General features: G+C 49.3%; 1 protein-coding gene across 1 annotated transcript; it reads right to left on the bottom strand.

Annotated features, from left to right (window-relative positions):
• Window positions 1-1,479: 1,479 nt before the first annotated feature.
• Window positions 1,480-8,615, bottom strand: LOC306824990 (unconventional myosin-VI-like). Its single transcript, XM_079345450.1, has 3 exons — window positions 8,570-8,615; window positions 5,818-6,036; window positions 1,480-3,861 (listed from the first exon to the last, which is right to left on the bottom strand). The coding sequence occupies exons 2-3, from the start codon at window positions 5,984-5,986 to the stop codon at window positions 3,662-3,664; spliced, it is 369 nt and encodes a 122-aa protein (XP_079201576.1). The 5' UTR covers window positions 5,987-6,036; window positions 8,570-8,615; the 3' UTR covers window positions 1,480-3,661.
• Between the last annotated feature and the right edge of the window lie 2,816 nt (window positions 8,616-11,431).

Genomic DNA, 11,431 nt, shown 5'->3' with positions numbered 1-11,431 from the left:
TCCACATGCTGCTTGTTTAAATATTTAATCCAAACTGAATCCTGCAGCTGTCCAACTCGCCTGACGTACAGCGGACGGTTCTGCACAGTCAAATTAAAATCATATAAAACATGGACGTACTCTCGGTGACTTCACCGGTCAGCTTCTGAAGAGCCAAACGATGACACAAACTATCAGCCATTTTAAAAGAGGAAGCGCTGAGGCGGGCCTTAAACCTCTGGACTAACACGCCCACCTGTCAGTCAACTCGACCACGTGCAGAATGAATCATAAATAAAAAAATAAAATCTATCGAGAACAAATTAAGATACCCGGCTGTAAACATGTTTATTGCTGCTGTTAAAACAGACATTAAAACATAATGGAGATTCCTCTGATTTTGGAGCCAGCCTCTAGTGGACATTTGAGGAACTGCACTTCTACATTGGCTTCATTTTTCAACACTACAGGTGGCTGCTTGTTGTTTACTATAAAAAAAGGTTAATCCTCAACAAACAAGCAAACTCCTGGTTGATGAACCTCCATCGTTGTCGTCGGCAGGTTGAATTCGCCCAGACGTTTGTTAAACAGCTGCTAACCTACTCAACTCTGTCCAACACTATCATGTTTTATATGTTGACTTTATTCTTTATGTGTTTTATCCTTGAAAACAGAGTGTTTGTTTTTGTTTGTAGACGTGTGTAACCGCCATCATGTCTTCTTCATGTAAACAAATCACTGTTATTTCTCTTTGGCCGTGTTTACATTTTGTTATAAGAGGTGTTTTTTTTTTTTTTTCCACGGACACGTCAGAGTCGTCCCTGTTTGTACTTCTGCTGTGAGATGCAAACAATGATGTGATTTTATCTCCACGCGGTCCGAGCGCTCTCAGGTCGTGCCGTTTGAAACGAAGTGTAAACAGGGTCACGGAGGTGGCAGATCTCCTGATGTTTACTGCTGCTCTGTGGGGGAACAAACCCACCAAACTCTACTTTACCACGATTCCAGTTTTCATATTCAATGTGTTTGATTTTTGTTCGACTCTGTAGCTGAAATACAAACTGTGTTGAATAAGAAAAGACCTCCTCGTGTTCATGTCGACAGTTTGTGAAACCTTTAGAGCAACTTTGCATGATCTTTAAAAAACCCTCATTGATCTGATCTCTTTAAGACCCCCCCCCCCTTCCCAAGTGCACACTTTCTTCTCATTGGCCAACGGGGGCAGAACGCTGCAGGGCTGCCAGGGGAGAGTCTATGTAAGATGGTTTCAGCAGCTCACGGGGAGGTTCCACGCCGCCTCGTGAAATCTTGGTTTCCTAACAGGGGACGATGGCGTGATTTGCAGAACGAGCCGTTTAGCGCCCTCTGCAGACTCCACCTGGGATTACTCCAACGCGCGCTTGCTTACCTCATGATCTGAAACTTTAAAAACCACATTGAAAAAAAAAAAACGGGGATGAGCAGAAGGAGCGTCGGTCAAAGAAGGAGCGCAGAGTCGAGTGAAACGTGGAATGCATTTATTCATCCGTTAGAGAGATCAGCGTTAGAAAACAAAAGAAAAAGGACAGAGAGGACAAAAGGCAGTGCTTCCCCAGGAATGATTGTAATGCGTGTAGAGAGAAACAGATGTCAGCGGACGCAGGGCGAGGAAGTGTTTCCAGGTGTGAACACGTCCCCTCCACAGACGGCATTAACAGGCAGGAGACCTCGGCGGCTCGCTGCCACGCGGCAGAATGGAGACGTCTGATTCAGGATATCAGGGGGGGGGGGAACGTTCAGTTTGCATGTTGATGTTTTCAGGAAACGTTTTGGTCAGATGGAGAGGACATGCAAAGGTTGACTGTTTACAGAAGAAGGGGGCGGGTCTAAGTGCTGCAGAGGCATTTCAACTGAACGAGATAAATTAGGCTTGCTTGATAAACAAGAAGTCCTAAAATAATGCACATATTGAATGAAGCGTATTTAGTTTGATTTCTGACCTCTTCGTCGATGGCTTCATCTTTTTTTTTTTTTTTTTTTTTAAATGCTCAACAAATTATCGACGGAGGATTCAAACTATCCGTGAACCTGGAGCTGATTGGCTGACGACGAGCCGTCTGTCCTGCGTGTTAACGCCACCTGACTTCACAGGCGACTCTCCGTGCTTTCAGATAAAGTCATTGTGCAGAGAAGATTCAAAGAGAGAGAGAGAGAGAGAGAGAGGTGAGGAACAGACTTGGCTTCAGGGGAACAAAGCAGGTTGAGCAGATTGTCTTCGTGCCCCATTTTTTTTTTTTCTCCTCTCAGTGTCGATTTATTGCTTCTCACGAGCCGCGAACCAGGAAGTGTTTGAAAAATAAACCTTCACAAACTGAGCCCGCTGCGTCGTACCGAGGTTCCAGTTTAAGGGAGAGTAGCGTTTCTTCTCACAGGGAAGGAAACACTCCCAACGTTGTGATTGGCTCGCGAGAAGACGTCAGAACAGGTGAACGGGTGAAACGTCACACGAGGTTTACCGTCTCTCACCTGTGGGGGGCGCCATTACAAACACTCAACACTGGCAGTTAAATCTGTCCAGTGGACTCTTCTCAGCCGGACATCATTTAAGTCACGTAGGATGTCGAGTGTTTCCACAATCAGCCAATCACAACGCGCTACATCATCACACGCAGGCGAAGGACCCCGATCATGTCTGAGCATCGACGCCGGCACGATTTGAACTTTTAAGACTTCAGGATGAGGAGTGAAAACACGAGGGAGAGCGGATTCCTCGTGGTGAAAACACAGAGTCAGATGTTGAAGACTGAAGGCGGGAGGATTTTTTTTTGCAGCGCTGATCTGTTCTCCAACAGCTCACGAGGAGTTGCATAATTATTTCACATTTTCTGCTTTGCTTGATGAACACAAAAAAAACAACAAACAACAAAAAAACTAAATAATAAATCATGAGCTGGATTTCCTGCTCGGGCCACAAGAAAGAAGAAACCCAAACCGGGGTTCAAAGTTTGCTCTCAAACGTTTCATTAGCGTTACACGTTAAATCACAGCAGGAGAAAAAGAGGAATCACTACATGGACCAATCAACGAGGTCTCCAGTTACATTCGCTTGGAAAGACAAAAAAAAAGACAGACAGGAAGTATTGGAGAATATTCGTCTTAAATCTGAGTGGAGTCACGTGTGTCTCGCCGTGACGCCTCCGTGTGCGAGCTTCCTGAACATGGAGACGGTGTAAACAGCAGGTTGAATGTCGGAGGGAGGGGGGGGTCACCAGTTAGCTGTTAGCATGGAAGCGACACACTTGTGAGTCATAATCAGGAATGCACTATTACAAAGGAATTATGTTTTGGAGTTTTTGGGGAGGCAGCTTCGAACCAAAGCAAAAACAAAGTGACCTCGTCGCTGTGGCGTCTAAACCCTGTTAAACAAGTGTTAAGGCCTCGTAGTTAGACTCACAGAAAAGACCGAGAGGGAGAACAACCCCATGTGATCATTTACAGATTCCCCCCCCCCCCCACCCCACCCCACCCGAAACAGAAGCCAGACAGAACGGACTCAAAGGAAAGCAAAGGGAGAGAGATGGTTGAAGGCCGGTCTGAACCTGGTGCAGCACGCTCACACGCCATCTGTGTTAGGTAGCTGGTGCGTTTGTCCCTTTGTTTTGCAGTGCGGAGTCCCGCCCCCCGCCTCCCCCCCCTCCCCCCATCACTTGAACATGCTCTGCAGCATGGCCGTGGCGTAGGTGGGCCGCGCCTGCCGGCTCTCGATGGCGCTGCGGAGGTACTGGATCCCCCCGCAGCGCTCCCAGATCTCCTCGTACTGGCGGGGGAGGATCTCGGCGCCGCGCTTCCTGGACAGGCCGGTCTCCTCCAGACTCAGCTCGCACATCTCCATGTCGTCCTTTCCTGTCAGACCAAAACACCAACCAGCTGTGAGCTTTGAAAAGATGATTTCATCATTAACCAGAGAAGCACGGAGACAGATGATTGACAGGTAAAGATGACCAATCAGTGGAAGTTATTTTTAGAACACAGGAGGGACTAACATGATTAAACTTTTCCTGAAGAGCTACTTCCTGTTTGCAAACCGTGATTATTCTGAGCTCAAGTTGGTCAGTTAAAAGGTCTCTCCTTCTGTGATCAGCCAATCAGAGAGCTGCTCTCTCCCTCTGTGATCAATCAGCCAATCAGAGAGCTGCTCTCTTCCTCTGTTATCAATCAGCCAATCAGAGAGCTGCTCTCTCCTTCTGTGATCAATCAGCCAATCAGAGAGCTGCTCTCTTCCTCTGTGATCAATCAGCCAATCAGAGAGCTGCTCTGTCCCTCTGTGATCAATCAGCCAATCAGAGAGCTGCTCTGTCCCTCTGTGATCAATCAGCCAATCAGAGAGCTGCTCTGTCCCTCTGTGATCAATCAGCCAATCAGAGAGCTGCTCTCTTCCTGTGTGATCATGAAGGAAACATGCTGTGTTGAAGCTTCTCTTCAACAATGCAGCAGCCAGTATGTCCTCCTTCTAACTTTAGATTCTGCTCCTGAATGCTCTGGATCTGATTGGACCACAGAAGGTAGGCGGGGCTTTGAAGGCCAGCAAGGAAGACGATGAAGGCTAAGTAAGTACCCGACCTCTTCATCAGAGACGGCGTCCGTAACAGCCGCTCAGCGGTTCTAAATGAAGCTAAACTTGTATCTGCTCCTCCTTCTGTCTGAGCTGTCAATCAAACACGCATGGTCCCGCCCACTCAGAGGCTTTATGTTCCCTCTGTGCTCACTTATGAAACGATAAACCCACTCTGTGCTGCCTTCACTTTCACATCTCCTCTTTATGGACTTCACGTCCTGCTTCCTGTTTCTCTGCGCGTTGATCGTCCTCACGCTGTGAGGAGAGAGAACGCTCGAGGGAAACGTCACGCTAACCCGGCTCCATGAATCATGTCGGTCGTCCGGCTCGGGACGCTCGGAGACCGGGGGGACGGACCTGACGCTGCCTGATGATCACTGATGATGATGATGACGAGGACGCTGCTGAACTGTCACAAAGTCAAACCTCCGACATTTTGTTACAGCAGGACCATAAAAGTGTCCCTTTGGATTTCTTCTGAGTGAATCAGTGTCAGAGCATCGATCCTGGCTTCAGTCCTCTGCTCGCTCGCTCGCTCTCTCTCTCTCTCTTCTTATTCTTTCCTTACGCCTTTGTTTATCGTCTCCTCTACTTTACTGCTCTGTATTATGTAACTGTCTCACTGTCCACCTACACTCTGTCCTGTATGCCTGGGTTTTTTCGTCTCGCACGGCGAAGAAAGATACAATAAGACACATTCAGCTGTGACATAACTCGCACGAGTCTGGAGCTGAACTAGAACTTCAGAGAAGGGGAGGCGTTGATTGGATGTCTGAGCGGGAGAGAGCGGATGGAGAAGGGTCTTTATGTGTGTGTGTGTGAATATTCTTCCATGACAGTCTCCAGGTGTGTATTCAGTCGATGTAGCTAACCTCTGTATGTGTGTTAGGGTGGGGTTCAACCAATCACATCAGCACAGTGTCTCATGATCATGGTCATGTGTAAGGGTGGCTCCATATAGCCCAGCACTCCCCTCAGTGTGCATGAAGAAGTCACCTGACGTATTGACAGAAGCAGCAGATCCATCACGACAGGGGGAGGCGGCTTCTTCTAACAAAGGCACTCGCTAAATCTTTAAATGGTAAACCAGGCGGTTTGTTCGACCATGGTCTGACAGATGTGTAGATTGTTTCCCTCCCTCCTCTAATCCGCCCCTCCGTGTCTCATCTCCATCTATTCATTTCTCCCTCCATGTTTCCTTCCCTCCCTCCCTCCCCCCTTTCACCCGTCCCTGCAGTACTGACCTGCCACCAGCAGGATGGGCTGTTTATCCGGGTGCAGCTCCATCTGCCGGGCGATCCAGGGCCCGTCGAAGTGAGCGTACCACCAGCCCTTCTTCTTGTTCTGCGGGTCTTTGTACTGGTCGCCCGGCCGGATGAACGGGATGCGGAAGTAGCGCTGCTGCCGGTTCATCGCCACCTCGTACTGCCGGGCGGGGATGGGCGGGGCCGGGTTCTGCTGGGCTGTTGGTCGGATTGGAAAAAAAAAAAAAGTTAGGAATCTTCCAGAGGTGATGGACAGACAGATACTTCCTTGATCTGGAGGGAGATGAGGAGTCAGGGACCATGTTTACATGCAGACTGAAAATAATCCAGATCATCTTCACATCAGCCTTGTTCCTGTTCGTCAGCCTGTGGAGGAAAGTTGAACACCTGCTGCAGGACTTCCCTGCTGCTGCAGGACTTCCCTGCTGCTGCAGGACTTCCCTGCTGCTGCAGGACTTCCCTGCTGCTGCAGGACTTCCCTGCTGCTGCAGGACTTCCCTGCTGCTGCAGGACTTCCCTGCTGCTGCTGCTGCTCCGGAATGTCAGAAGAATTCCACTTGGAGTTTTCTGACTCTTTGTCTTTGTCTGGTCTATTTCTTACACTTGCATATGGGAGTTCAGAACATCTGAATTGTGGACAGACCGTCACAGCCTTTCATTCATTAGGAGGCGTGGCTACCCTTCCAAAAAAAAAAAAATGGCGACCATATTGACGTATGTCACAGGCCCTGAAGAGGCATCTATTTTACTGTTTATTCCAGTAGCTAGTTAGCATAGCTTAGTGGGACTTGTTTTCTGGATGTTGCTCTTTGGAACTTTGGATGTAACTATTTCCACCCACGTTTGGTCTATGTGCTAAGCTAAGCTAAGCTAAGCTAAATCAGCTTGCTCCTGCATCAAAGCTGTAACTGTGACCTATGAGCTCCTTGGATGTGTAAATGAGGACTTTTTCCTCCACAGGCAGATTGAGAGGAATACGGCTGATGGAAAAGCAGATGAATCCCAGGCTGAAGCTCTCTGCATGTGAACATGAGGTCCTGCTCGGCTGCTCTCAGATCAGGTGTGAATGCTAATGAAGGTCAGCACGTTTCAGAGTCCTGATGTGAGAGGAGGGTCAGCTGGAGACAGGAAGTGTGGCAGGTGTTTACAAGGAGGGTTTGAACACAAGAGAACATTCAGACTACAGAGCGGAGCGTCAAATAAGAAAGGACACAGATTGAGCTTGAAGCTTCTCTACAGGATAAAGAGCAGCTCTGCACAAACCTTCATCTTATTCACTCTTTTGATAGAGTTTAAAATCAAAGAATGTGCAGAGGAAGTCGCTGGTTTCAAAGCAGTTCGGCTTGTCCAAAGAGTTTAGTGGAAAGGAACTTTTGATATTCCAGTTTGTTGGAAGTCTGAAGAGCTGAAGAGAGTGGAAACAAGACGAGCTTTCGTATCGTTTATAAACCGATTCTGAGATGTAACACCTTGTTAATGTGACCGTGTGGACACTTTCAACAACCATCTGCTTCAGAGCAACACACGCTGACATCACCAACTCAACAGCTCTCTCACAACGGGAGACACCAAAAACGTCCCCGACTGAAATGCTGCAGAAACATTCTCTGGTGCACGACTCGTCATCTTGGTGATTACAGCTCGTCGGTCGGTGACTCATTCAGGGGTCGGGAGCGGATCTCAAAGCCGTCAGAAACAAGCAGTTACCCAAGAAGAGCAAAGTCCAGGCTGGAGAGTGGGTCAAAGGTCAACTCTCCAAACAAGCACCTGGGTCGAACTTGTTTCCAGCTCAGACTTCAGTCACTTCTTTCTCCTTTCTTCTGGGATTTTTTGTTTAGTGGCTTAAAATGTCGAACGTCGCAGCTCTTTGTTTTTCTAAGTTTCGAAGCACGTCGCACACGTTGACCTCCGCTGTACGCGACAAGGACAAACCCTCCGACACAGCCCATCTATCGCCTGACCAGACAAAAAGTCACCGAGACAAACCGAGACGCTCTCAAGCTAAACAATAACAAAACATGACGATGGCGGGGAATCATGGGAGTGATTCTCCCCCCTACCCCGATGAAAAGGACCTCTATTTCAGACAAGGTGACGCAGTGAGGAGCTGAGTCTGAAGGTCCTGGAGAGAGTGTCAACACTTCAGTGAGAGCGTCAGCTTTGTTGTCAGCGCTGCTCCGATTCTTCCTCACGGCGCCTCATTAATCCGAGTGTGCCGTTCTGCATGGACATTCTTCATTAAGTCGGGAGTGAATGAAGTGAAGCATCTGCTCCGTGCTTGAGCGACGACACCTTCTTTACAGCTTTCCTCTCCCCGTTAGCGAGTGCGGCGGCCTTTTCCTGCCGTCACGCTGCTGCGGACGTGATGCTATCATCCGCCTGCCAAACAACAGAGCAGGCACTCCTGTCCGTCTCTCTCTCTCTTCCTCCTCCGTGTGGGAGTATCAATCACAGCCTTAAGAGCTCCGAGGAATTACCTCGCCTCTTTATCAAACCCTCAAACAGCCGGCCATAAAGACGCTCTGTGCTGCTCCACACCATCCACCCTCCACCACCGAACTGAGCGGCACAGAGCACCAGCCCCAAAGGCCAGCAGGGATCCCAGGTAAGAGCAGACCTTGTCTAGGGGGGGGGGTCAGGGGTTGAAGGTCAGAGGGGGGGGGGGGGTGTTAATAAGCAGGATGTAGCTCTGCGGGTTAGTATCAGGGTTACACACTGGAGGAGCACTTACATGCTTTTTTCACAGGAGGTGAATGATCTGAAAGTAAACATGCCAGGTTACACACACGACACAGACAGTGAAAAACAGGTGAGATGAATCAGACATGAACACACGCGTGTTTAGCATGAAGACTGAGCGCACGGGGACGCTGGAGCTGCTCTTGGTTTTCTTTGCACGCTCGAGTGGCTCGCCTCGTTCAGCACGTGTTGGACACGGCGGCTCTGTGACAGCCACAGACTGATATTTAAAGTGACAGTGACCCTCACAGGTGAACATGACGCCTGGAATGATGCTCAGGAGACATGACGTTTCTGTAGTAGAGTCAAAGACTCGTGCCTTTGACGTTCCAACAGGGGCGTATCCAGGGGTGGCCCGATGACAGGTGACACCCGAAAAAAAGGTTTCTCCTTGTCAGAGGCGGGACTTATAGCCTATAAAATGCTGCTTTAAATTTCTTATTGGTATTTTTCTGAAACTAGCATGATTTGGAAAAGTAGCATTCCCTCAGTGCTCCGTCTGCACCCGCCCCCTCCCCTCTGTGCTCCCTCTAAAGCCACGCCCCTTCCCTCTGTGCTCCCTCTAAAGCCCCTCCCCTCCCCTCTGTGCTCCCTCTAAAGCCACGCCCCCTCCCCCCTCTGTGCTCCCTCTAAAGCCACGCCCCTCCCCCTCTGTGCTCCCTCTAAAGCCACGCCCCTCCCCCCTCTGTGCTCCCTCTAAAGCCACGCCCCCTCCCCCCTCTGTGCTCCCTCTAAAGCCACGCCCCTCCCCCCTCTGTGCTCCATCTAAAGCCACGCCCCCTCCCCCCTCTGTGCTCCCTCTAAAGCCACGCCCCTCCCCCCTCTGTGCTCCATCTAAAGCCACGCCCCTCCCCCTCTGTGCTCCCTCTAAAGCCACGCCCCTCCCCCTCTGTGCTCCCTCTAAAGCCCCTCCCCTCCCCTCTGTGCTCCCTCTAAAGCCACGCCCCCTCCCCCCTCTGTGCTCCCTCTAAAGCCACGCCCCCTCCCCCTCTGTGCTCCCTCTAAAGCCACACCCCTCCCCCTCTGTGCTCCCTCTAAAGTCACGCCCCTCCCCTCTGTGCTCCCTTTTTGGAGAGAAAATCTTTTGTTTCTTTGGTTCAAACTTCCTGCAGCAGTCTGAGACCTCCTCTGGGTGATTTTCTGAACTGCTTCAGTGGAGAAGATGTTGAAATGAACGGAGACGTTTCTGGTTTTTACATTTCAAGCTCGAGGACCTTTGTCACTTCTAACTCCCCCTGGTCTTTAAACCTCAGAAACAATCTGGTGTCAGTAAAGTCGAGGACAGAGAGACAAACATGAGATGATGACTGATGGACAGTTAAACACGATGGAGCCTTCCACTGAAGTCTGAACTACAAACTAAAAAAACAGATTAAAAAAAATGACCCACGTCCCCCAAACTCCTCCGAGACGAAGCAGCTTTAATGACTTTTAAATCAGTAGTTTTTGCATCTATAAAACCTGCCCTGCATTTCAGACTTCAGACCCCCAGAATGAGTGGGATTTACCTTTTCAACTACATATAAGCCACTTTAAAAAAAAAAAAAAAAAAAATGTCAGTTAGCAATAATCAATGCTGTATTATCTCGGCTGAAATAAACCCTAACTTAATCCACAGTCTGTTCTGTCATTTCATTAGATTTATACATCAGAGACAGGCAGAAACCTAAGACTTTGATTGGTTGATTAAATAAATGATTAATCTCTGTATGTGTTGGTATGTGTAGGGCTCCGGCCACTAGCTGGGGCTGTAGCCGCTCTACAACCTGGATGTAAACGAGCGCAGTGAACGGTTAGCATCTCGTAGCAGCAGCAGCGCAGCATTGTGTGAAACTGGCTCACCAATCAGAGGAAAGGGTTAACCCTTTCACCTCGCGCATTCAGACATTAACCTGCAGGGCGGACCAAAGGCTGGTTGTGCTAGCACGGCTAACGTTAGCCACACTGTAGGCAGCTAGTCTGTATTGATTTAGACTCTGAAACAGTCTGAGCCTGTCAGGGACAAAACCAGCGACTTTGAGTGGACACACTTTGTGCTGCTAGATTTCCCCCGGTGGTTTGTTGAGCCGCCGCTGAGAAACGATCAGATGTCAGGTTTCAGAGCTGAAGCAGTTTAGCATGTAAAACTAGCGCTCACTGCTTTTACTCATGGCAGCAGGTCGTCGGTTTAACGCTGAGTTTAGCTTTTCAGATTTTTATTTGATTTACCTCTGCAACTCAGTTTAATGTCAAATCAACTTCACGTGCAGCATCTTGACAATCCTTAAAAACTTGTTGTATTTTAAATCTCCTGCTGCCCAAAAATGTAGAAAAAATGGCGTCCATGTCTAAAAAAAAAAAAAAGAATCCAATATGAGCGCCAAAGGCTCCAAACACGGCGTGTCTGTCCTCCCGACTGTGTAATTAATCTCCAATAAAACAAATTAAAGATTTCTGTACGAGTGTGAGAACATGGGGAGCTGCTGGGCCCGTCACCTCTCCACACACACACACACACACACACACACACACACACACACACACACACACACACACACACACACACACACACACACACACACACACACACACACACACACACACACACACACACACACACACACACACACACACCTCGCTCTGTGTGTCACGTGTCGGTGAGACAGCGACCTGCAGCAGGTGGGACTCCAGGAGGACTCCCCGAGGAGGAGGAGGAGGAGGGATGACGGGGGGGCGGGGGGGGCGGTGGAATCAGTAGTCTGAGAAGAGCGGACAATAAGAGCTCTCCGTCGTCATGACAACCCGGCATGTGGCACAAGGAAGATGAGGCGACGGAGAGGTGAGAGACTGTGTCCTCGTGTCTGGACGCCACGGG

The sequence above is a fragment of the Symphodus melops genome (genome assembly GCF_947650265.1).
Source record: "Symphodus melops genome assembly, chromosome: 1".
Classification (NCBI taxonomy): Eukaryota; Metazoa; Chordata; class Actinopteri; order Labriformes; family Labridae; genus Symphodus; species Symphodus melops.
The sequence above is the reverse complement of the archived record's forward strand: the minus strand, read 5'-3'. Positions and strand labels throughout refer to the sequence as shown.